This window comes from Musa acuminata, chromosome BXJ2-3, assembly GCF_036884655.1.
Source record: "Musa acuminata AAA Group cultivar baxijiao chromosome BXJ2-3, Cavendish_Baxijiao_AAA, whole genome shotgun sequence".
Classification (NCBI taxonomy): Eukaryota; Viridiplantae; Streptophyta; class Magnoliopsida; order Zingiberales; family Musaceae; genus Musa; species Musa acuminata.
In genome coordinates this window covers 41687822-41714289 of record NC_088340.1, presented here as the reverse complement: position 1 = coordinate 41714289, position 26468 = coordinate 41687822, and the positions used below count along the sequence as shown (strand labels likewise).

Here is a 26468-nt window from a genome sequence, read left to right as displayed (position 1 = left end):
GACCAACTCAAGACGATTGATTCCTTGTCGACAATAAGAGAACTTTGGATTGCAGTAATGTGCAAAACGTAAAAATGAAATACCATCAAAATACTTGATGCACTAATAATTGCACACTAATTCATCCCTGAAGCACACAACCGATGACAACATGATTTCGTATCACTAAACCTACTATCATAAAACTTGACGCACTAATTAGCGCACACCGATTCATCCCTGAAGCACAACACCAGTGACAAAATGACTTCATATCACCAAACCATCATCAAGTATGCTATTACAAAACAAATGCAGCTCACAGGACCTTGATTCATTCCATTGAATCCAACACCCAATATATCCACATCTTGGTTCATGCCACTAAGGTACCAGTTCCTACAAACTTCATATGTGCCACCAGCATCATCCAAATTCCCCGAGAGATTTGGAGTTGTCCACACACACCTTGCTGTGTGTAGTTCATCTTCTCCATAGTTGCATTTGCCACAAGATGCAGGCGATGTTACATGGTTACCTTCCACCAATGTGCAGAAGAAAGACACCATGGAGCTGAGTTATTCAAAGACAACCAACCAGATCAAACCAACATCTAGAATCAACCACAATCATATAGCACTGATGGAACCACAGCCGACCCCCAGCTCCCAACAATCACTAGAAATGAAAACCCAAACATATCTAGACACAAGCCTCTATAGCATAAACAAACTGGGAATTTGAAGTCATAGAACGCAAGTAAAACAACAATCATGGGTTGGCCATTGGCTGACTTCCTTATCCATCAGTCTGCAGTTTGTGGTTATGACACAATAAGACGACGTTACACTAGATCAAAAGCAAGGATAGTGTCCTTGGCTAAGACAAAAAGTAGCAGCTTAAAATATATCAAGACCCATTTCCTCGTCACTTCATGGTGAACATAGTCCAGAAAGATCTCTTTAAAAAACCCAGACTAGCCAGTATATGTACAGAACAAGCACTGAAGTAGTCAACTTTGATTTTGATACGAGTAGCAAAGCTGGTATCAGAGCATATGTAATCTTTATAGAAAGCTCCATAGTCTTTACCTTGAAGCTTTCATTCACCAACCCGCTTTTTCGTGACTTAGTATGGGTTACCTCCAGTGGACTGAAAGCAATTACCTTTGAACACTCATTCTCCTTTCCCTTCAAACAACTAGGTGCTTCAACTCGAATCACATCAGATACGTTCTGCAATAACATTTCAATAGTCTAATATATTATAGAGAGGAGACATCACAGAACAGCAAAATATAGAAGAAACAACCTTGGCACATATGAAAATAACAGCCAAGGAGAGGAGTAACATACATTATGCTGCAAATGTGTGTTGTCTGCTTGAATATTTGTTTCTCCACCTTGTGCTTTCACATGAAATGAGCGAGCTAAGAACTGTGCACTTCCATGTAATGGACTAAAAGTGCCATTTTGCAAAATTCTTTCAGAACTAATCTGCATAAAAATCAGTAACAGAAAACATTCAAATTAGTATTACCAAAAAATTATTGGTGTCTCAAAATACAGTCCAGAATGAAACAATTCGACAAGGCATTAGGGAAGTTAGAAGAAAGATGTATTATAGATCAAATCATCAAAATAAAAAACAGGAAATAAAGAGAAAAGGCGAAAAGATATCATGATGTATCAAATATTTAAATTTTATATTACATTATGAATTCCTGTGAAAGCAGGACTTGGTACAATGATAAAGTTGCTCCCTTGCGACCTGGGAGACCAAAGTTTGAGTTACGGAAATAACCACTTTTAATATTTAAAGATAAGACTACATATATTGACCCTCACCAAACCTTGTATTGGTGAGAGTCTCATACACTGATATGGCCTTTTCAATTATAAGTTCCTCCATCACAGTAACAATTTAATGTTCCTCGGGTAATCACCCAGCTGTCGCTTCTTCATTTGTCTATTTCTGAGTTCCCTTTTAGCCCTCTCACATCATTTGTCATTCTCCATCACTATCTTCATCAGAGTTTGCAACAAACTATTTCATCCACAATCCTTTGCAGCTGCTGATTTTTGGACTTCCATCGCATAATTTTGTTTGTGGGCTCAATTGTCCAAATTATCTGTGATAATGACATTGGTCCCTGTAGCAAAGCTGTCACATCTACCTGACAATCCTTGAGACCATGAAAATATTCTATAATAACTCCTAAATTGAATGGAACTACAATATAAATAAAAAATATGTGTGGCTTTATGCTGTTCAACAAATGAATAATATGATGTTTTTTAGGTTTCTTGTGGAAGCACATAATTTGCCAATCTTAACTTGGCTGGGCATTTGGGGCCAACTTTCTTAGATCATAGACATCAGGTTGGCAGTTGATCATAGTTTTCTTTGTCAAAAGATCCAACTAAATCTGGCATTGCTCTATTTCAAGGCAAACAGAGGTTTGTAGCCACTTACAACCTTGATATACAACTTGATGTTTCTTTCAACCATCTCCAAATCAGTTCATATAACCTTCTTATACTACTTGATAATTTTGCAAGTATGCAAAGTTAAGAGCAGTGTGTACAAGAACCGTAAACTACAAATCTCCTACTATATGGGTTCAGCTATATGGAATTTATCCTATCAATAAGTTCTGTTTAGGGAAATATAACTTCAAATAAAGATAAAGATATCTCTCTGACTGTTTCTCATAAAGCTTTCTTAGGTCGCTCAATGCCTCTCCTGAAACCAATAACTCTAATAAGCTCACCCCATCAACTAGCAAAATTACAGACTTCCTCTTTATATGCTGATATCATCTTAAATTCGTTTTCCTCGACTTATCTTCTAACAAAGCTACATAAATATAGACATTTCTTGCATTACCTTTTCTAATAATCCCACACATCCATCTTAAACATTTTTATCTAAGCAGCACTAACATTAGCTACGTATGGCTTCCTGGTTGCCAGATACTTTGATCCAGACCTTTCTACTGATGCATTTACCATTATTCTTTGAGTGAGCTACCCATATTAAAAGTGAACAAAAGTTGAGATCCTTAGTGCTTTTTCGGCAATTTTGGATGTTCAATCGCTTATTAGTGGGACAAACTTGGGCCATCAGATCGTTTATACCTACAGAATACACCTATTTCAAACATTAATGAAAACTTAAAGCACCATGATTTTTGTATAGTCTCTCAGCACAAAATTTATAAGAGTTTGTAGCTGCTCTGCAAACTGGAGTCCAGGAGGTCATCCTGAGCCCCCATTTACTCCCACGTCTCATGGCCATCCATGGCCTTCACGCAAGAAACAAACAAATCCCTCCACTTCAAGCTACGATGACTACATATATGAACCAAAAAAGACAATCTTTCTAGCACTGAGAGGCAAATCGAGAAGATGCTTCAAAAGACCAATTAAAATTTCAGCCTACTAATAGATTGAAAATCTCTCCGTCTTTTATCCTCCTTTTACTTCTACAAGACTCACACTACTGGAAGAAAAAGACCTATGGCAGGTTTTCCACATGAATCAGACTTCGTACACCAAAAACCAACGCCGAGAAACCAACATCCATAACTCAAAACTTAAGATCACTTAGACGAAAGAATCCAGACACGAGATCGACAAGACAAAGGACACAATAAGGAGGCCAAGAAGAAGGGTTAACCTTTCCAGAAACAAGGTGGCCGAAAACTGGGGCACGGGCGAGACAGGAAGCAACGGGGGACGAGCGATTGGCAATGGGGGCCGAGGCGGATCTGGGATCAGGGAGCGGATGGGAGGAGACGAGCGAGCCGACTGCTCGGAGGCAGTGAGCCAAGGCCACGGGATCGCTCGGGGCATAAGGATGGTGGAGTAGGCGGCAAGAGAGGGTTAGGTTCTTTGCTCGGCTCAGAAGGTGGGACGCCATCGCCACCGTCGCCAGTCGCCGCTCTCAGCGACGATCACCAGAGAGAGAGAGAGAGAGAGAAGAGGGGGTAACTTTTGGGCACTGTTACGATGTTGTGGAAGCTAGAACGAGTATGAACCGTATAACGGTTTTCAGTTAGGTAACTAACTACATCACGATTATACATTACGATTTTTAATATTCTGGTTTAAAAAAATTTATATTAAAATATCTATAGTTATAAAAGTTAAATATCTAATTCTATTTATCTTAACATAATTAATTTTATCGATAAAAGTATAAAAACAATGAAATAATAATAATTTCAATGTTTTAGTTTATAGTGACAAACAATATTAGTGATAGCAGACGACAACGTCACTGAGACCATGGGTGGTTATTGTGGACAAAGTGAGCTCCAACGTGAGGTGAGTATCGCTTTGCATCTATATTAACGTTGATGTAGATGTCGAGTGATCTTTTTACCGCTCAATAATTACATCAATATCGATATAGTTGCTAAGCAACCTTTTTGTTGCCCTACATCTGAGTCGACGTCGATGTAGTTGCTATACGACATTTTCGTTGTTCTACGTTTGAGTCAACATCAACATAATTATCGAGTAACAAAAGAGCTACTTTGTATATGTATCTATGTTGATGTCAATGCAATTATCAAGTGAGGTTGTTCGACAACTATGTCAACATTGTCGCAGATGTAAAACGACCATCATCTATTACTGTCGTACTCCTCATCCACAACAACCATCCATGACCCCCAATGGTATCGTCATCCAATACCACCAACATCATTTACCACCACCAATTGAAACATTAAAATTACTTTTTCTATTCATTATTTTCGTACTTCTATTAGTAAAATAAATGACGTTATGATAAATAAAACTAAATATCTCACTTTCATGAATATAAATATTTTTAATATAATTTAAATCTAAAAACTAAAATACTAAGAAAAACCTAACTACATAAGATAATCTATAATTAACCCTTATATATATATATATATATATATATATATATATATATATATATATATATATATATATATATATATACATATGCAATTATATCAAGTAAAAACCACAATAGGCAGCAGTGCAGAGATGGAATGCGCAGTGAGAATGTAATGAAATGAAGCCATAGTCAGTGACAAGGTGCTCGATCAATTGCCAGGATCGAATCAGCTGCTGCCCATGCACCTGTCGTCAAAAAGGAAATGCCGGTGAAGTGCCTCGATCCAAGTCCGGCACTTGTATCTTGCTATCCTTGGCAAAACAAGCACATATGAAACAGATCATCTCATAACTGGATACAACATAGGCAACCAGATGAAATCAATTCATTTGTAACACATCCGTTTTCCGTTCTAAGAAAAATGGCAGCACAAGCAACGAGTTTCTTCCATCTATCCGTGTTCTTATTCTTGGAAGATTGGAGAACCCAAATAAGATTAATACAACAGGGAATTGTCACTATATTACACTGCCAAAGACAAGTCTTTGTCAGTCACTACTGTAAGCAATACAAATGGCCTAACTCAGACAGATGATTTTACTATAATTCTTCTTCAGATCAGATAGAGCTCCCAATAGAAAGTTACACAATCAGCAACAACAACAGCCTCTCGGACAACTTGCATCAAATGCCAAATGTAATCAACCAGTAGACCACCAACGATGGAGACGCATGGAAAGTCACCCTCCCCAGTAGAGGAACAATGGATTGAGGAAAGCTAATGAACAACAAGTCAATGGGCAAAGATCTAATTTACAGGATGATTTCTAAATGCAGACACGAATTTTCTTTAAGTAATGGGAGAAAGAAATTCATCTATGTTCAGTTGAATCTTAATAGCATTAGTCAGATTGGTTACAGGTTCAAAGGATTAAATGAGCAGAGGGTCAAATTATCAATAGTAAGGAGAATTTATCCCTCTCGATCAAGGTAGGCCTTGAGTAAAAATCTTAGAGCTCAATGGAGTTGACAATGAGAGGATTATGTTCACAAGATAAATTCCTAAGAAGAGGTAGGGAGTTTGCATAAGAATGAGAAGTTAGATGGGAGTGTCATCAAAGGCTCATCTCCACTTTTTCTTAGCCATGACATAGCCAAAACATAACCCAGAGCGCGGCCGACTGGAACAGCTACAGCATTGCCGATCTGGCGATATCTGCACGGAGACATTCCCAATCACTCAAACAGGCAGAACAAATCCACTAGTCGTGATAAGCCCTATCATGCATTAAGGAACATTCTCAATTTGATCAATTCATAAGGAGAAAGCAATACCAGCAGTAATCAACAAAACATATCAACAAGATGCCCCAGTCAACACCACAAATGAACAATTTTAGTACAAACCTGAGACGGGAATCAGGAATCCATCATCAGATGTCAATGCTTCAAGTGTTGTCATGGACTTGGACAGAGAAAGTTCTCGAGGGCAAGTTTGCATACTAATAGCAAATTGATAAAGGAAGAGTTCATTGTGGTTATAGATTAGATTCAATTTAGGTCTTGGGCCATTACAATCGAGTGAATTGCAACTGAATTGCATTTTGGGTTTGTTTTAACCAATTAAATTGAGTAACAATTTTCTTGAAATATTCAGACGAATATTGCCATTAGTTTTGATTAATTGTTTTGAAGTCCTAAATGGAATCAGTGATACTATTTTAACACTGATCAGTGTGGCGAATAAAAACTTAATTTATTTATAATGGTTAGCTGAAGAATTGTTTTTATTTTACAAGTCTATAGTGTCCAGAAGGTAAATTACCTATATGATCCTTCCTATTAGTTTTTGTTATTGATAGTTGACTGTGAACTCATGTGCATTCTGTTAAAGTCTCTTGATAGTAGCTAACTTGATTGCAACAATTTAGATCAATTGAGGATGACAACAACACAAGTTTAGAGACCAAAGTGAGTTGACCTGTAGGATATTGATCTTGGACCCAGTATACGACAAACCTTAGCAACTTTGTTCTGATGAATGTGATTAAAAGAAAAAGCTTCACTGGGCCTTGATGTCTCATCCCTAATTTATCTACTTCTATTTTCTAGGTTATTTCAATTTGTATAGATGACTGCTATCACCATCCAACAAAAATTTACAACTGATTAAAAGTTTCACTCAGACTCCCAGAGTAATGCTATTTTTTAAAAAAAACTTAATTGTGTCCAAACAATACTAATGGTACCTTTCTTCCACTGTCCCATAGAATCTGTAGAAATCAGGGAAGCCTTGCAACCTTGCACATTCACGGATACTAAGGGTCCGATCCTGCTCAGGATGTATCATAGCCTGAAAGTTTATAAATGCCACAATCAGTTGGATGGATGGTAACATCAGACGAGCATTACAAATCCAAACAAGGAATTATAACAACCTGGCAGCGAAAATTAGGTATGGTGATTACAGTTGGCACTATTTCATCCCACCATAGACGAGAAAAAGGTCTACAGGGACATGAACAACAAATTAATAATAATGTTACAGAAAAACAACAACAATGCTAACATTCTATGAACGATAAATCCAGAAACTCATGTTGTCAATGAAAATTTAAAAAAAAATACCTTAATGACTTTCCATGTCCAAAGTTCATGGCATAATCTGGGACCTGAATGAAAAAGAAAAAAGATTCAGTATATGCAACCATATATATCCTTCAGCAGTAACATGCACATCAACATGCCTTTTCATGCTTTCATTTTTTGAAAAAGAATAATCAATGGAAACTGGATAGAAGCTATGGAAACCCATGGTAGAAAATAACTATTAAAAGAAAATGAAACAATAACCTGTGTATTCATCCTTGTTACTCAAAGCATAGCCATGTACTGGATTGATCTAGTACATTCATAAAATTCTTTTTTTTTTGGAAAAAATTAAATGCTTCTCATTTGCTGGATTGATCTAGATATTCTTTCTCAAAAGACAAAAAAATCCCAAGGAAAGAGGGCTTGTCATCTGCTTTATACTTTTAGATACACTAAAAGTATAAAGCAGAAAAGTTTTTGAGAAGAAAAGTTTTATACTTTTATTCCGTAGGATATGTGATGCTCCTAAGGGGATATTTTAGAAGAAAAGTTTTTATTTGTCATGGAAGGTTTATGTGGCCTTTTAATGATCTACAACCACTTCTTTATTATTAATATTGACTTACCAGTGGTCTTCCAGATGGTAGCAGTACTCTCTCTCTTGTGGGGTCAAATTGCACAGAATTATCAGAACCAACAATGACACCAGGGAGGTCTCTAAAATTTGCTCCCTGTAAAATTCAGCAAACAATGTAGATCAGATCTTATAAATTTCTGGTGTAATTGGATTTCGAACAAAATCAGTACAGAGCACGAACCTTTTTTCGTGGAATTTGTGAAATTCTTAAATAATCATCCTCCCCTAGTGGTAAAGTGCAATGATCATACAACATAGATTTAGATATTTTTGCACCATTTTCTTTGAGTCCCAACATTTCTATTTTGTCAAAAAAAAGAAAATTGAAATTAGTATAGAAAAAAATAGTTAACAAATTAAAAATAACTTTTTGAAAAATTTTCTTCATATTTATTTTAATCTAATATGCAACAATGCCTAAAATTGCAATTCATCAACTTGCATGCTTCTCCAATTTGGTCTTTGCCAAGTTATGGCATATCACTCTAATTAAGCTTGTGAGCACACAAACACACTACACAAAAGAGTTCAAGATTGTACTTCAACAGAAATCTCTACAAACATATTAAACAGTAATCTAGAGTCCTAGACTCCATAGATAAGAATTCTCCAAGTACTTGGGACATGTGATGCCAGTTATTCAAAATTAAGCAGGATAAAAGATATCTCCACTCCAGTTTGATGGAATCATGTGACCAAAGATGTACTGCTATTTAAGGTCTGGTTTCTTCAAATTGGACCTATCTGTCTCAAACAAGTGCAAAAATTAGTCACCCTTAATTATCAAAGACTTCTTCTGATGTTGGATCAGACACAAAGCAGATTTCTAACTCCAGGAATCATAATGGAAGATTTGAGAAGATTTCTACACCCAACAACTATTTGGTGTTTCTCAGAAAAGATGCCACTAGTCAGGACATTTTAGGCACCTGAGTTGCTTAGTGTAGAAATTGATAGATGTTTAGTCTTTAGACCAAGGTTCGCAATACTGTACCGTACCGGAGTTTCGACCTGGGCTCGGTACCGGTATGGTACGGTATACCGCTCGGTACACCCAGGTGTACCGAGCGGTATATTCAGGCGTGCCGAGCACTGTAGCAGTGCTACAGTGCTACAGTACTGTTACAGTGTCGGAACGGTAACATATGGTCCACGTACCGGAAGCCTGTCGGACCGGTACTGCAAACCATGCTTTAGACTACCTGGATCACATACTGAGCATCGTCAACAAGAAGATCCTCCAGTACACAGAAAGAATCCGGATGAATGGGCACAGTTTGTTCATTGGTCTTAGATATACATGAAATACAACATAATATCCTAAAAGGATAATTTGGGATCCAATTTTATGTACCGGGTCTATGCTGGTCTAGGCATGGACTGAGTTGATTTGGTACATGCCAGCATACCAACAGACAACATGGTACGCCGATACATACCTTGGTACAAAAAAGCTCAAAGAGTCAATCAAAAAATTTAAAAACTTATTTTAGGATTACATCTCACCTTTTATTCACAATTAAATCTGATAAAAATAAAGTGGTTTAGATTTTGAAATTAATAAATGCTAAATTGAAATCTATATGCAATAAGGATCACAAACAATACTTAAAGAATACATGTACATAGAAAGGAGTTCTAATATATAAGCGTACAAGATTAGATATAAAATTAAAATAAATAGCTACTCTTATCACCAAAATGATCAACATGAATCCACAACAACCGAATTGGGATCCATGATACGCTGAAATTAAAGAACCCATGCCTGAAACTGCTCTCACAATATCTAATACCAATATAAACAGGGTGCAATTGATGCAATAATGTGGTAGCCCTCCTCATCATGAACCACTCATGATAAGAGATACCTGAGGCGGGTAGGACCATAACAAGTATGACTATGTAGGATGGAGTGGATCAGAGCAACAACTCTCGTCATTGTCCTAATATTGCATGCCATAAGATGTATCTGACTAGAAAAAAAAAAAAACAATCAACTTTCAACATGCATATGTTGGCCATGAGATCAGTAAGAAGGTTTTGAATAAGATGAACTCCTAACGATCTTTGTATCGTATAGGCTCTACCACATACGCTAGTAGATAACTATATATCAATCCTCTTCCTCTTTCCTTGTATCTTTTCGTTCATAAACGAGCTTCATGGGTCCTTGTGCTCTATGATCCATGTCCAAAATGGTATGAGTGAAATCCTGCTCATTGCTCCATGCCTCACTCATCAACTCTGAGAAGCCAAAACAAGAAGATTGAGTTACCCAAACCATCATCATCTGTGGATGCACTACTATTCATGTCACTAGTATCTCCATGGACCACATGAAGCACAAATGTTTCTTGTCACCCAACTGAATCTGTTGCTCATCAATTGCATCCAACGAATCAATTGACTATGAAACCTAACCTTTTCTATGCACAATAGCCACATGTCTCTCTCGATTGTATCTTGGCACAACCCCTAATAGATTGGTTGCTCGAAGTCCAACCATATTCTGATATTGGGCGATACTCTTCCTCATATCAATTGATATCCTGGACCCCAGTTGTTCCTCTTCTTCTCGAATTACCTCAGGAATGAAACACAATGGACATGGGTCTCTTATCAAATCAAATAGAGGGTCGCCTTAGTTGTTTGGAACATGAACCCAATCAAGCATTGGATCCAAATCAAGCCTATTCCAATGGATCTAGTCTAGATCATCAAGGATCAAGCATTGATTCTCAGAAATCTAGCTTAGATCTAAAAGAATCTAGGCCTAATCTTAATAGATCAAGCAAGACCTAATGTGGTATATATGGAAGAGATCAAAGCTAAGGTTAGAAGAGAAAGCATAAACACTAACCTAATCGCAGAAATAGCTTGAAGATTGGGTTCAACTTTACCTTTGATTGAGAAACAAATTAAACTGCATCTAGGACTTCAACCTTCTTCTAGAGCAAATAGGCCCTTGATGTCTTGATCGAGTTTGGAAGAGATTTGAGAAAGACTTTTTGAGAGATTTGAACAGATCCTGAGGGAAACTAGCATGAGATAGGGGTGTGTAAGAGGAAGAGTAGAAGAGAAAAAAGGGTTCAAGTGAATGGTTTAAGGCATCCAAAGAGAACCCATGGATCTCTTGGGACAATTAACCACTCAATGGGCTTACCATCCGGTAGAGGAGCAGTAAAAGACGGGCTCAAGTGGCTAGTTTAAGGCATCCATAGAGACCCCAGGGGGTCTCTTGGGTAAATGGACCATCCTATGGACTTACTGCACCAATTACAAGGCCTATACCAGATGGTAAGGCAATTTGCAAGGGTTACTGCATGATAACCCCTATTTTGGTTTGGACAGACTGGTTTATATTGGTCTGTGTCTCAGTGGTTGCCCAAACCAGCATAAACTACCTGTCATGTACAGTTCAAGCAATTTTGTATTCCATGGTATTATCTCTTCACCTATAGTTCACCAAATAATCAACAGTTATGAATCTTTACCTATCAACTAGCAATGATCCAATCCTTACAATAATAAGGAGCATATTGATAAGAACCTAAATAGGACAACTATTTCATAGTTAAGAACGGTAGCGTGTAATACGGATTTTGTCTTTAGTTGGTGGGTCATAACTATAAACAACAATTACAGTTCCAATGATTCAAATTCCATATCAATATGATTCTTGGAAGCCACATGGTTCAAAAGGTCATAGAGACTATGAGTAGGGGTTAGCATTTCTCCAAGAGACTATGAGTGTAGATATTTCAATCAGAATAATGAAGAAATTTTCGTTAATTTATGGTTTGCAATTTAAAATTGATGCAGCCTCAACAAGCAGAAAAACTCATGTGGAGAAAAGAACAAATAAGTAAATCATATTGTATAAGATGCAGTAGAGGGACAAGGGAGGAGGAATGATTGGACCACGGTAGTATGCAGGAGAAGATCCCTGCAAGATAGATACTCATTAAGGGCTGAAAGTAGCAAAGATCCAAGGTAAAGGTCATGGTCCTATGGATATGGAGGAGCTTCTACAATTGGTGTATGACAGGCACAAGCAGCTTGGCATAAATAACAAAGAGACCAAAAAGAAAAGGCAGGAGAAGAAAGGAGAAATAGATAAGAGAATAAGAGAAGAGTTGACAACAATAAAAGAGAATAGATACATAATATATTTAACAGACTTAGATACTTCACAAGAATATGATTACGTTATCTATTTAACATCTTGATGTGGATATCTATTCTCACACTTATTTTATATATTTTTAAAGTCTCTCAAACCATATCCATATATCATTTACTAGTGGAACAGTATATTAAATGCTAAGATCTATACTGAACCTTGCTTTAAGAAAGGATCCATATCCTCATCTGACACTCTAACAATCACTGACCAACATGTACAGAAAAAAAATGTAGAGATAGACAAAGTTTTGACAAATCGACTTTGCTAAAGTGACAACAATAACATACCTAATTCTAAAATTTTTAGGTACAAGGCAAGTGCTCAAAGTTCATGCTTAGTCATATATACAAGATCTTATGGATCTACAAACCAAGCTCAGGCAAGTAGTCAACAGTAAAAGTTGAAAATTCCTGTCATTTATGAGTATAACTGAAGGCAGGACCAGCTAGACCAAGAAAAGATACTATTCTAGATTTCAAGAGGACAGATCAGTTCAAGCTTTATAGGGAAAACATAGAATGAACTGTTGCAAGAACAATGAAATGATGTTTGGCTAAAGGTTAATCTACAATTGACTCCAATACACCACTTAATTTTACTTCTAATGAGATAATGACGCACCATCTTTTGGCATCCGAATGTATCGCTGGAATTCGGTTTGAGGGCTTTTTCCATATGGCATCTGATCCATGTCTTCTGAATGTTTGACCTGTGTAGAAGAACTACAGTTTGCACCATGGTTTACAGATTATGAACATCTAGAAACACTATCAAGCCTTACTAATGGAAGATCAGCAATGGCATCCTCAAGGATGACTTCTTTCTCAAGCACCCGTGGTTGGTCTTCATCATACCCAACAAGATTACGCTGTTATCACAGTTAACTAAGAATTAGAGCATGTAAATTAACACTAATATCAAGCTTAGAGTTAAAACCTAGTGGTGTCCTAAGAAACAAACAAGCAAAATAAATTACAATTGCAGTACAACTCAACCATGCCTTAACCAAGCAAACAATCAACAAAGACAGTCATACAGAACATAACCTGAAGTAAGAAGAAACTGAATGCAACAGTTGGCAACTAAAATGAACGTTAATGCAACCTTAAAAATAATGGTGAACAGCTTAAATAGAAAGAAAGAACTGAGATTTAGTATGTAAGTATCATTACTGATAACAATATGAACAATTCCACATTTTGAGGATCTGAAACATATATTTTAGGCTCTCGTTAAGGTACTTATTTTTCTACTAGTTTGGTAAAGCTTCTAAAATCTTCAAAAGCTTCAAAACTTGGTTTTTTCCCTTATGCTAAAATTTGAACTCTCTTCTGTGGGAATATATTATTCTAACTTCTTGTATTCCACTAGGTTGATATTGTTCTTTTTAACCAAACAGTTAGCAAACGAAGTGCCAGAAGGCCGAGCTGATCACAGCCAGGGTGCATGGAATTGAAGTATATTGAGTAAAATCAATAAACATAACATTTCTATTTCAAATACAAATACAAAATTCTTGTTTTATCTCAATCTTCTGAGGAATATTACTACAGTATTAGATTAGAGAATTCGATCCAATCTTTTTTTATCTTAATGAATCTTTCTTAACAATTATATAAGAATTCCAGAGAAAAAGCCAAAAAAGAAACATAAAAGTCAATTTCAAATCAAAGGACATTATTACTAAATACAAACAACAAAGACACTGTTACAGAAGCAAATCAGAAATTGTGGCATGCGATGCTAGACAAAAGCCTCACTGATTTACCATCATGCTGCTATGGAGCAAGTAGATGCATCAAATGAACAACATGGTATAATAATCTCAGATATATTATGGACAATTGTAACCCAGATTTCAAAAAAAAACAAAACAAAATTTCATGCCTTCAATGCAAATAACTATTATTTGATTGTCACTGCAAACTATGAAAATGATATCCCAACATAATAAAAGTCTGCTACTTTGGAAGATAGTCTATTTGACCACACTGACATTCCTGGGATGCAATTGAAATATCACATGCTTTGTCAGATAGCAGAGGAAGGTCCAACAAATATGATGCTAAATGTAGAGCAAAAATTGTTCAATAAAATGAGTACTAAACAAATTGCCTCATGCTTTAGCAATGTAACATGATTTTAGTTTCCAAATTAATCCACACGCTGAAAGATGTTCCACCAGCAAATTAAGAATTTTCTTTTGAATCATCTTTCAATATAAGGTCACCCCTTGCATTGTTTTGTCAACTTTCCTTCTGATCAATTAGCTAGTTAATCAGATGAGTAATGGAAATAATGGCCCTCAGAAAAAGGAAGTTAGACTATTGTTTAATGTGGCTTTTTTCATCTATTTCAGATAAACCATTTCTTTTGATATACATTAAGATTGCACTTTACATGTGTTACATAACTTTAGTAGTCCTAGGAATAGACCTAAGAATATAGTTAAGTTGGATAGACGAGAAATTTCATTTAGTAAAAGTTTTTGATATCTTAACCAATTATTCGAGATAGTTAGCAAACATTTGCAAATATTCCTATATTCCAAATTAGATACCACAACAATCTATCAACAAACATCTCAACTCCTCTTCTCTTGTATTCCTTTTATTCCCCGCACCTCCAATTGTTGCATGTGCATTCTTTCTTAGGAGATCAACTGAAGTATTATCTGAAGACATTTATTTTAAGAATGAAACTGGGTCATACAACCCATTGGTTTAGCACAAGGGTAGGGCAGAATTTGGTTAAATCAGATCATCACAGATCCTGCCCATCGATGGATGTTTAATGTCCTTTATGAACAAAATAAGCCTAAAATGAAATATTAGATTAATGTCACTAATGACACTAATTATAGGTTAAAGAAGTGAGAAAGTTTATTTGATCAAATGCAGGCATTGTAGATGATTAGGAGCTTAAATGTTTCCATTAGAATAATAGTGAAGAAGAAAAAGAAGGCCCTTGACATTCCATCAAGCTGCTAAGTTGTTGTAGTTAATTACTTGGACTCTTCCCAGATTCAGAAATTGTAAGACATAGGCAAAGGTGAAACATATACGAGAGCTGGAAAATACAGGATCATTTCATTGCATAGCTGGCTTACCAGAAATACAGATTAAGTCATCTAAATGCTCAGTGACCAATAGATCCCATTAGGATAAGTGGATAAATATCCACAAGGATTTATATATACACAAAATGATGCAACAACAGTACAAACAAAAAATAGAGTGCAGCAATATTCAATAAGCAACAGTAATACACATACACAGAAAAACCATGAATGTTATTTACAATTTTACCTCAAATTCCACTGGGGAACCTCTCTTCAGAATCACCTCATGAGTTGGTAATGGAAATGGAGGCAGTTTCTGCAGTTGAGAAAGAAAAACTTATCGAAAGAAGCAGCTTAGATTACTTAAGAATTAGCAACATTAACAACTTGCCTCATTAGGGTGACACCCCCATAGAAAGGCACGCAAACGAAATTGTGGAACACCATAACAACCAGCAGCCATGATCCCAAGTCTAGCTTGGTAGTTGATAGAAACTAAACGACTTAGAGCATATCGTCCAAGTGTAGCATTAGCAAAGCTCAAGATATCCACCACATTTTCCATTAAAACATATTTAGGCTTCAAATATTGTACAATGTCCATGAAAACTACTATTTGTCGATTTTTTTCATCGTCTAAAGGTGCACTAAAATTCCTATACCTATTATAGCCACTAATACCTTGACATGGAGGGCCTCCACACACCACATCTACATCCCCCTGAAAGATGCGATTGAAATATCAGCTTGCACAACTAACAAATTTTGTCATAAACTACGTTTTAGATAACTCCAAATTCAGAAGAGTACTAAAGCATTATACCATCACTTACAGGAAGTGGTAATAATTTTGACTTGAACCCTTCTGTCACAAATTCTCTTAGTCGTCCTTCACAATTGCTGACAAGATTCCGACAAGAGTCATTGAGGAAACTGGTAAACAGTATCATGTCTTAACACCAATTTGCCTACCTTAAACTTTCCATTGGTTCCCAGGTATCCTCACCAGGACCATAGCCCTTCCATCGTACCTGGAAATTTCAGGGTACAACAGAAATTATCCATATTCATCAGAAGATCCCCTAAAACTATAGAAAAAAAAAGAGATACTGGAAAATATACACTGCATTACAAGCATATGCCAGTTCTAAAGTTGTCCAACAGTGGTAAGTTTGACGAACACACATGAATGATGAACGTTCATTCAAAAGGACCTCAGTTGAACTTCTAAGTAATTCAGTAAATAAAAAGTAAGAAAATGCAAGGTCAACAGATTTTCATAAAGATATAAAAAATTCTGGAAAATCATCCAGATTTGTTAAGACAGGTGGTGCATAATGAAAACATAAATTCATCTCTAACATGGGAGAAAAGGAGTGGAATAAAAAACAAATCCTGTAGCAAATCAGCAAAAGCATCACAAGTATGACAAACTGTAGTGAATATTTAGATATTACTGCAATTCAGATTGTATAACCCTTGCATATGATTGTCACTAACTTGCTACGTTTGCATTATATGAGGTCTGGGGAGGATTAATGTACATTGCCTTATCTTTAAATATTTAAAGAGACTCTTTACATGAATCGAACCCTAGTCACCCAAATCACAAAAAAGAAACCTTACCATTGTACCAAAACCTACCCTCTTGTTATATTTTCCAATGCAAAGTGAAAATTATTTTTATTTTGAGTGTGGTTTAACTTATGCTTAAGGCAGCATAAAAATTCTCACATGCTCCATTATGATCAGTATAGCATGACAAATCACATTAAACAGAGCTACTCCCCAGTAATATAGGTGCAAATGCACGAGTTTGCCAAATATCCCATGCCAACCAATTTACTTAATGTGTAAACAAGAAAAGTCAAATTTATCTACAACCAAAATTTTCATCATCAGACACACCATTTCTCACCAAATGAAATATCAACCATCACAACACAGAATTGTAGCAACCCATGGCAAACAACAGTGTAATATTTGCAAAAGATAAACAGCAGCATACTGCCGCTTTATTCATGGCAAAATAATAAGGGAAATCTTTTTCTTAGTTCTCTTTGCTTTCATAAAGCACTCTTCCTCAATGCTTTATAATTGACATGATTAACAAACTAAATTGAATGAGAAGAAAAGAGAACTGTCTAGGGTCGAAACTCGAAAGTATGGTCTCTTTCAAAAAGGAAAGCAGTTCTTTCATGTAGGATAAAATTATATTTACAAATTTGAATTCAGTAATATCATCAATCTCTACACTTGATATCAATTTCTAAAATAAAGATCAGTCTGGTGCTATTATTCTGTCTTTTATTCCAAGATTTAAAATACCTGATTGGATAGGTGCAATATGAACAGTATTTACTTTCCCCAGTCTAGTCAAGTACGCAGGCCATATCAAGTGAAACTCTCTGGTCTGACAGAGCATACAACCTGTGTTTTTATAATTACTCCACATAGTAAAACCACCAGGTGCAAAACCCTTCATTCAAATAAAGACCATTGAGCAAGACACTTGCCAACATTTTCAACCAACACAAACCTGTAACTACTAGTCCAGGACTGGTCTGAAAAGTAGACCAGATCTCACCAGGAGTTAACCTCCCAGTGTCTATCAAATACATGGCTTTGCCCATTATTTGATGCATACTGGTCTTGCATGGGTGATAAGCCTACAAACTGGTACAAGGCCCATCCAGTCAAATAAAAGGCTACTGTGGAAAAACCTTGGCAAAAAATTTCAACAAGGCTTTTCCTCCGTGATATCTTCCTCTTTCTTTCTTTCACTCTGATTTGAAGATCTAGCAATGTGACAAGGAGACTTCATGATAACCTCTCACCGGTTCGACTTCTACTCCTCTTTCACTCTGGTCCATCCACATATGAGGTATGATTTTCATTAAAAATTTTACTTAGCATCACCTTCAATCAATAAACTAATCCTACTTCTAGGGCAGATAAAGCATAGATTTTCATGGATCTACTCCAGATTTTGGTGTACCTAGGCCAGATCAGTTGATCAAGCCTAGGTTTATGTGAACAGAACATAGATTACAGAGGACTGAGACATGGATTCTTGTGCCACTGAAATCAAATCATACGAGCCTACCAGAGAGTATCCAGATAAGTACACTAATTCCAGGCTCAAATATCTTTTGTTAGAAACATGGGGTGTGCCATAAGAGATCGGTTGTCAATGGGGCATAATGTAGGAACTAGGAAGTCAGTTTTCATACAGACATTATAAGGTCAAAGGTAGCACATCATAAGCACTTGATCCACTAGATGCAATTGATGAGCAACCATTCCAGGAGGGTGACAAGACTTCTCCCTTTAGTCCAGTCTCCATGTTATTTCTAAAACAATAACATTAATGTTATGTTCATTACATCAATGACAAACTTCTTATTTTAACAAACAAGCCTTCTCCATTCATGTAATGAACATGACAGAAAAGGAGTTGGAACAAGATTCATCAACCAAAATAAAGAGTCCAGAAATTAATAAATAAAAAAAAATCAAATACAATGATAATAAAATCTAAAGCAGATATTACACACTAAGGCCATAAAATCTATAGGACAAATAAGATCATATACCTTGAATTTTAAACCAGATTTTCCTGTACTAGTGGGATCTCCATAACATATATCAACTATCTTCAGTACTTCGTATTCTCCATCTGAGATCTTGAAGTTTGAGTCAGTAATCCTCTTAGAGTATTTCACTATAAAGTTCTTTGAACAAGAATCTCCTAGTTTACCAACATTTACACAATATTTTTTGCAGAGTTTTCTCCATTCTTTCAATAAGCTAAAGAAATCATCGGCAGACTCATTTCTAACCTGTCAGAGTGAGCATATCAACATTGAAGTATTAAAATGCTTATGAACAATGACAAAAAAATTAATGAAATGATCAAATAGCATACTTGAGTTTCTTTATGATTAAGTTTAAAACTTTCGCAAGCAGCCTCATCGGAGTCAACTGCCCATCTCTATGAAGGAAAAGAAAAGTATATCAGCAAGAATGAATGTGAGTTGCATCCAAAAAGTAAATATTAACACATCTGCAAATAGTTGGTTATTATGAGATAACTTGCCGACACAAGTTTTACACCAGCGAAATGAGCTCCAAAGCAAAGCCCAGTTGACATCCCACCACAGCCAGAATATAGATCTAATAAACCTAGCTCTGTCTTTTCCAATGCAAGGTCAACATTGCCTTTTCCTGCAAGGTCACATAAATCATATAACATAAAAACATCATAATATTAGTCAATGAACTTAAAAAGTGAAACAACAATGGAGGAAGAAATAGATCTGAAGGAAAAAGTGTGTGCCAAGGAATAAATGAGAAACTAACAGGCACAAGAAGCTCATTAGGCTTATCAATGTCAATCAAACATTTGAAGAACAAGAAAGAATTTCCTTAACAGATGCAGAAATTCAACCATCTCAAACTACAGATGATAGCACCCAATGACTGACCTAGATTCTGCGACATCAGTAAATTGAGGACTAAGATTGAATTGGTTAGAACAGTAGTTGGACTCTAGGAAGTTCAAAGGGCATGATTGCAGATGTCGCTAAGCATACCCTCTTATTCCATCTGAAACCTGTGGCATTGCCAGAAAAGGTCTAGGGCAACCAGACAGGTACATGACTAGTATTTACTGGTTTGGCCAAGTACATTCATTTAATTTTATTTAGTGATATCGAGAAATATAGGTCAGTATACTGTGCAGTAGACAAATACCTCATTTGTCTAATTACTTACCAAAACCAATATTGAACCAGTAGTTAAATCCTTAATCTGAAGTCCAGTTTACTAAATTGGCTAACAAAAATTGATCAGAATCTTGAGACTGACCAACTGTTTCTCGTATTTTCCAACTTTAATAGCATTCCAGTAATTCTTCATGGGATCATTAATTCAGCCCCATCCTACATCTAACCATGGTTTTCAATTTTCTCAAATATTGGTTTTGACAAATTGTTAAATTGGTGCAGTACCAATACATAGCGCAATATACCGACTTGTACCAACTGAGATCACAAAAATGATAGCATGTTGTAATTAGACCTAAATTATCACGTTACAATAGTATTAAGTTGTTTAGGATTTCTTAAACCTATGCTTTCAATGAAGTTATTATATCATCCAAATAGACCAGGATGAGAAGAGCCTGGAAAATCTTGTTTTTAAGTCCAGTAACAAATCATATTTCAACTGTTCTGGAAATGTTCATACATATATACTAGAAAATATACTTTCTTGTTTAGTTTTACAATTACATATATATCTTTACATGATACTAAATTTAATGTTTCCCATAACAAGCATATGTACATAGATAATGACAAAAAAAGAGCTGTGGTAAGTGGGTCAGTGGCTTTTTAGCACAAAGAACCACATCAAAATCATTTAAAAGTCATATGATTTGGAATTTATCTGTATCTATAACTTAAATAGCTTATAATTTAACATGTCATGCCTTCTTAATTACTAAATAGCTAGAAAAGCATGTACACAATCTCAAGAAACTAGAAAGTGCAGAACAAGATCAATAGTTGCATAGTTGATTTCTACTCTTTTTCATGAACTACATTATCTCTAGCATCTACAAAATATACACATGTTATGTGCACATAAATGACAAGTGAAAATATGGAAGCAAGAGTATCGGAAGCAAGAAATCTGAATTCACTATAATATAAGAATCAATTTAGACAAGCAATACAACTTACTGCTCTGCATATTATAGAATGAAGAATATTCCACGGAGTATTTCATGTCACAATAAAAATAACATGAAGGAATAGATTTAGACTCCAAGCATTCCTGCAAAGAAACAAGTTTTTGGTCTAAAGCAAATAAATCAAACAGTAAAGAAACAGGAGAAGAAGGGCAAGTCAGATTGAATAGTAGAAAGCGTAACGCTTAATAGGATAAAAATACTTCAATTCAAATAAAAGACGAAAAGCACAATTGTCACATACACTGGCAGGAACTTCTGCAATCCGAACTTTTGAAACAAGGCAATCTAATAAGTTGTCATTCTTTAGATCAGAGTAGAAAAGTCGCTTTCTATCATGGAGTGCTGCTTGCTCTTTCAAAACCTATAATGAATGGTAGGAGACATTAAGAAATGATTATGCAACATTAATCTGTCTGTTTTTGTTCTATAATTTTTATATTTGTATGGGAAATAAAAGGAAAAGGATCAGGATGAAGGAAATAGGATTCCAAACAGAAATTAAAAAGTAAAAACATCTTACAGTATCTTCAGCTCGAAAGAACCATTGCACTCTACAGTAGTAGTCCCCTTTTTTTGTTTCAAAAAATTCCAAGATCCTGCCAATATAATTGGGCTTGTGTTTTGGACCCTATAAGACAGTAGAAACTCATTAGATAGTTTACTTGTAGCTAAATTTAGTAAGAATTGGTTCTGAAGGCAAAAGCCTCTCTACTCTCTATATCTCTTCTATAGATAGGACAATAGTTTTTCTACTTGTTGATAAGTTCCCCGCCTAACATGCAGGTTTTAAGGGAAGGACACTCCATAATCTAAAAAAATCAGTTTCTCCTTGGCTCTTAGGCACAAACACTTTCACTATAATGAAAATTTATGAATTCTTGCTTAAGAATGGCAAGAATGATAGAAATCTAGATTTGCATTGAGGACTTAGTTAGTGTTTATGTTACTGTGTGCGTGCTGGCATGTTTTGAAGCAAGGAATCAAAGATTATTCAGAAATGCAGTAAAGGGACACAACTATGGGGCAATTTTGTTATAAAGAAGACTGACTGAAGATTTTTGTTGTCTATCTTATCCTCTATTCTTCTGTTTCCTATCTTGTTTGTTTTTTATTCTTCATCCTTTTCTTGTTTTTATCTCTGCATCTAATTACCTTTTCTTATTTTCATATGTTCAGTTCAAACTTTTGAAACAATACTGGTGGGAATTCCTTTCAGCTTTTCCTTTAAAAGGGATAAAACACACACACATGTGTGTGTATGCGCTACCCATTTAAAACCCTATGTATAGATTAAGATTTGCTAACAATACCAATAAAAACTAACTATTCACCATTTCTGATCATGGTTTACTTACTCCTGTAAAAATTGACAAGAAAAAATGAAAAGCATGACCAAACTATTCAGTGGCAAAACCAGAAATCAAAGTTTTACTTCTCCGTCTGGCTTCTGGCATGCACTTATGAAGCAAAATATGCAATCATTAAAGATAATAAGGAGGCTCGACCAGAGTTATAGTTTCTTTTTTTTATAGAATTAGAAATTAGAAACTGATTAAAGAGGAATTTTCATAATTTCATTCTATTTTTTTGTTTTTCAGAATCATTTTTACTATCTCTAAATTTTTTGGAAGTAGAAAATTCTTACTTCATTTAGTTTAAAACAAACAGCTTTCAATTCTGTTTAGCCACATGACCATCCTTTGTTCCCATACACAAGCCATAGCTATTCAAAAGTATGGTGATCTTCATAGTGCCTATAATTAATGAAATTATCAATCATCCAACAAGTCGAGCAATAGACACAACATCAAGGTCACAAATACCAGTCAGTACAATGCATACTGACCTATATTTACAAGTTCAACAAAGGACATATATCAGGCTATATGATCAGATACTGGCCGGTATTACTCATTCTTTTTTTGGTTGGTATAGAGTTATATGAGTCCATATACTGCCCGATGCATGAAAGATTAACAAAAGCAGCACCGGACCAAGATTTGAGGCCCAGAATGCAAAATGTTTTTTTCTCATAACAAAAACTAAAAATGAAATTTTTCTATCTTTAATTCTTAAGAACAAAACAATGTAGAAACAATGGAAAACAGGTCCAGCTAAATGACAGGTCTTGACAATCACACAAGGATAGCTCACCTTTACATATGCACAATCTCCAATGTCGAATAGGCATCCGCATATGCTAGCTTTTTGGTAGTGGCATTTAACATCTAGGATGATTTCATCTTCATCATCAATGCTATATCACAAAATATAACATCAATACGTCAGAAATGTTGAAGAAAATAAAGGTTAAATAGTCATTCCACATAAGTATCTGTAGTATGTTTAGAAGCTGCAGCTTACTTGGAGGTACTGCTCTTTCTATTTCCCCCTTTATCCTACAAAATCAAGACATCAAAAGATAAATTAGCAGTCCATAAATTAGAGAAACCAATATAGATCATTTTAGGGACAATAGATTGTAATGCCAAAAACATATAGATTTTAAAAAATATTTGAAATATGAAACATTAAAAGTAGAAATTATTTAGCCTATAAAGCAAGTACATTTAGAGGTCATGGCTTAGCAACAAGTCCATAAGGTGCAGATACAGATGAGCAAAGATGCGGAAACAATTTCCACAGACAAATGTTCCATCCAAGCAATGAAAGTGCCTTGACCACCAAAGATGGAGAGTCTAACAGCATAGGCAAAGTGGCTGAAGATGGAGCACCAGATCATCACTCCAAATCTGATACAAACCAGACGAAAGCGAACCCTTCAATCGCCAAAATTTCCAACAGATTACCAGCATCCTGAAGCACGGGCCTGAACGATGGTAAAAAAAAAAGTAAACCAACAGAACTCGTTCTTTTTTAAAACGTATTATTCTGTCCAGGTCAGCAGCTTGACACTTTCCGCCATATTTCCTTTATCAGTCTTTGATTTTCATTCTGCTGCATAATCATAAATTAGGTGCTACTTACTATTCCATTAAGGTTCTACAACTGAACTTGAAGGCTGAGATACTTGGAATAAACTAGGTACACTTGAATCAAAAGCAAGTATACATAAGTAACCTTCTTTTTAAGTTTGACACTCCTTGCCTAGTGAACAGGCATAAAGACACTGGGTACAAGAGAACACAGTCACATATTATACACCCTGAAAAGGTAGGAAAAGTTAAGGATGATAAAACTTAGTCAGAAAGCCCCAAAAACTGAGAGTTTTACCCCAGGCAGCTAGGCAGAGTGACACCTTTCTTATCTTTGCTGTAAAGGATTAGAATTTTCCATAAACGCATGACAACAAAGTTTTGCCAAGATAAACTGCCTGGAAAGTCTTTAAATGAAGCATTTGGAAACACCATCATGCCCTGGACAATATAAGACGCATCTCTAGAGCAGACAAATGTGCCATAATAAGAAATAATAGAGAGAGGTTACGCTAGTTGTCTCATAATTTCCAATTTAAAAAATCTACTTTACAGTTTCCACTCACTTTAAATAAGTCATCTTTAAAACATCAAATGTGACCAACACATTAATATTAACATCAGCATCCTTTAAGATACTCTAAAAGGCTGCATTTAGTCACAAAATTGCAAAATCTAGCATGAGATCCTATTTGGAAAAATACCACTACATAGTATGATTACCTTCCAACCAAAGCGGTGGGGCCACCTCTGCCTTGCCACCTCCTCCGTCACAGTCTCGCCAACAAAGAAGCATGCATTATTATTGTTGCACAGCTTACTTGATTCAGAAGTGACATTCGGGTTAATAGGATGTACTAATACTTCATTTGAAGAGAGCTTCAGCTTCTTAGGAGACCGTGAATCTTTCATCCCAGGTGATTTCCTGCTCTCAAGCTTCTTTGGATGTGTATCACCATTCAAATCATTGGATTTCCCACTTTCACTGAAGGATCTCATATTGATTCTTGGTGAGCACCTTAAATTTCCTTTCTCCAACAACTTGACACGAGGAGCGGTCATGCAATCACCGTCACTCACTATAACGTTTGAGCTAGAATTCTCAGTTCTGGATATTCTCGCCGAGCGGCGCAAGCCACCATTTTTAGCGACAACCTTGGAACCATCATTACTAACCAGAGTGGAAACATCATTACTAACCATATTGATTCTTGGCGAGCGCCTTAAATTGCCTTTCTCCAACAACTTTTCATGAGTGGTCATGCAGTCGTCGTTATTCGCTGTAAAGTTTGAGCTAGAATTTTCAGCTCTGGATATCCTTGCGGAGCGGCGCAAGCCACCGTTTTTAGCCACAATATTGGAACCATCATTACTAACCAGAGTGGAACCCGATAGGGTCCTGGTTGATATCAAGGCCCTCAGTAACCGCCACAGGTCATTCTTCTTGGCCTTTTGTCCAAACGAACAAGAATTGCGCTTCAAAGAATATACCGATGGCTTTGGCGATCCAAGCTTCTTTGGTGATGAACCAATGCAGCCATTTTTGGCGGCATCTTGATTAGCAGATGAAGCCTCGAAAATGGGGTAGTCCGAGCCAGGGCCGGGGAATCTCATCATCCTCGGTGACTGCCGCACGCTATTCGCCTCAACGTTCTGGGAAGAAAAACAACCTTCGCCCATCAAAGAGTCCAACGGCGGCGGCGGCTCCGACGGTCTGGGCGACGTTGGCGACGAGTAAGCGAGTCCGTTCTCGACAGCATCCTGATCGGGCTGTGGAGGCGCCAGCATTCCTGGAGACCTGCGTGGGGAGCCATCGCCCTCCATGGGCGATTGATCCCCAAAGCCCTGGGAATCGGAGACAGCGGCGGATAAAATGTGGAATTAGGGTTTCTCGAGGGATAAAGTGACGAAGAGGAGAACCGGGGCCCCGGCCAGTGAGTCGGCTCTCGTGTCTTATGCCAGACACCCACCAAAACAATTTGTATTATTATTGGTCGATAGATGGGTCCCGTGTACCCTTCTCGTCTCCCAACGAATGAGAAAATTGATAATTTGCGTAAGCCGGTCGGCCAAGACAGGCATGGCAGAGGCCAAGGCGGGAGTTCAATTTTATGGCGATCGGGCGCGGGGACAGGAGGGAACGTGCCATCGCCGTACGATCACCGACCACTCGATCGAACGGCAGGGAGTTGATCGGGTGGATAAGGGACGAAGACGGCCGAATCTAAGAGACGGCGGCCTGGATTCGTGGGCCGACATCGAACGGACTTGACCTTTGTCTTAATTCATCCCTTATTTTGAGGTGTCCTTTTTATCCTTTCTTTTAATGGGAAACGACTGCAACTTACAACTGTGATCTTTTTCCGGTTTGACTTGGGTTTAGATATCCTCTGATGGAATAAAAATTAAAATTAGATTTAAAAAAAAGGTATTTG

General features: G+C 36.5%; 2 protein-coding genes across 4 annotated transcripts; both read right to left on the bottom strand.

Annotated features, from left to right (window-relative positions):
• Positions 1-236: 236 nt before the first annotated feature.
• LOC103978640 (succinate dehydrogenase subunit 4, mitochondrial) lies at positions 237-3992 on the bottom strand. Its single transcript, XM_009394490.3, has 3 exons — positions 3661-3992; positions 1335-1475; positions 237-1214 (listed from the first exon to the last, which is right to left on the bottom strand). The coding sequence occupies exons 1-3, from the start codon at positions 3901-3903 to the stop codon at positions 942-944; spliced, it is 657 nt and encodes a 218-aa protein (XP_009392765.2). The 5' UTR covers positions 3904-3992; the 3' UTR covers positions 237-941.
• Positions 3993-5244: 1252 nt separating this feature from the next.
• Positions 5245-25922, bottom strand: LOC135608351 (DNA (cytosine-5)-methyltransferase CMT2-like). 3 transcript variants are annotated; one of them, XM_065101147.1, is made up of 21 exons: positions 24757-25922; positions 23462-23496; positions 23252-23354; positions 21618-21725; positions 21339-21458; positions 21087-21180; positions 19439-19566; positions 19268-19333; positions 18936-19181; positions 16312-16370; positions 16173-16239; positions 15731-16060; positions 15587-15655; positions 13060-13146; positions 12900-12987; positions 8271-8389; positions 8079-8183; positions 7489-7532; positions 7299-7368; positions 7110-7213; positions 5245-6076 (listed from the first exon to the last, which is right to left on the bottom strand). In XM_065101147.1, exons 1-21 carry the CDS (start codon positions 25855-25857, stop codon positions 5923-5925), a joined length of 3297 nt encoding a protein of 1098 aa, XP_064957219.1. In that variant the 5' UTR covers positions 25858-25922; the 3' UTR covers positions 5245-5922. The 3 variants fall into 3 exon arrangements, with proteins under 3 accessions (XP_064957219.1, XP_064957221.1, XP_064957220.1); XM_065101148.1 differs by lacking the exon at positions 5245-6076 and adding an exon at positions 6156-6267; XM_065101149.1 differs by lacking the exon at positions 18936-19181.
• Positions 25923-26468: the final 546 nt, after the last annotated feature.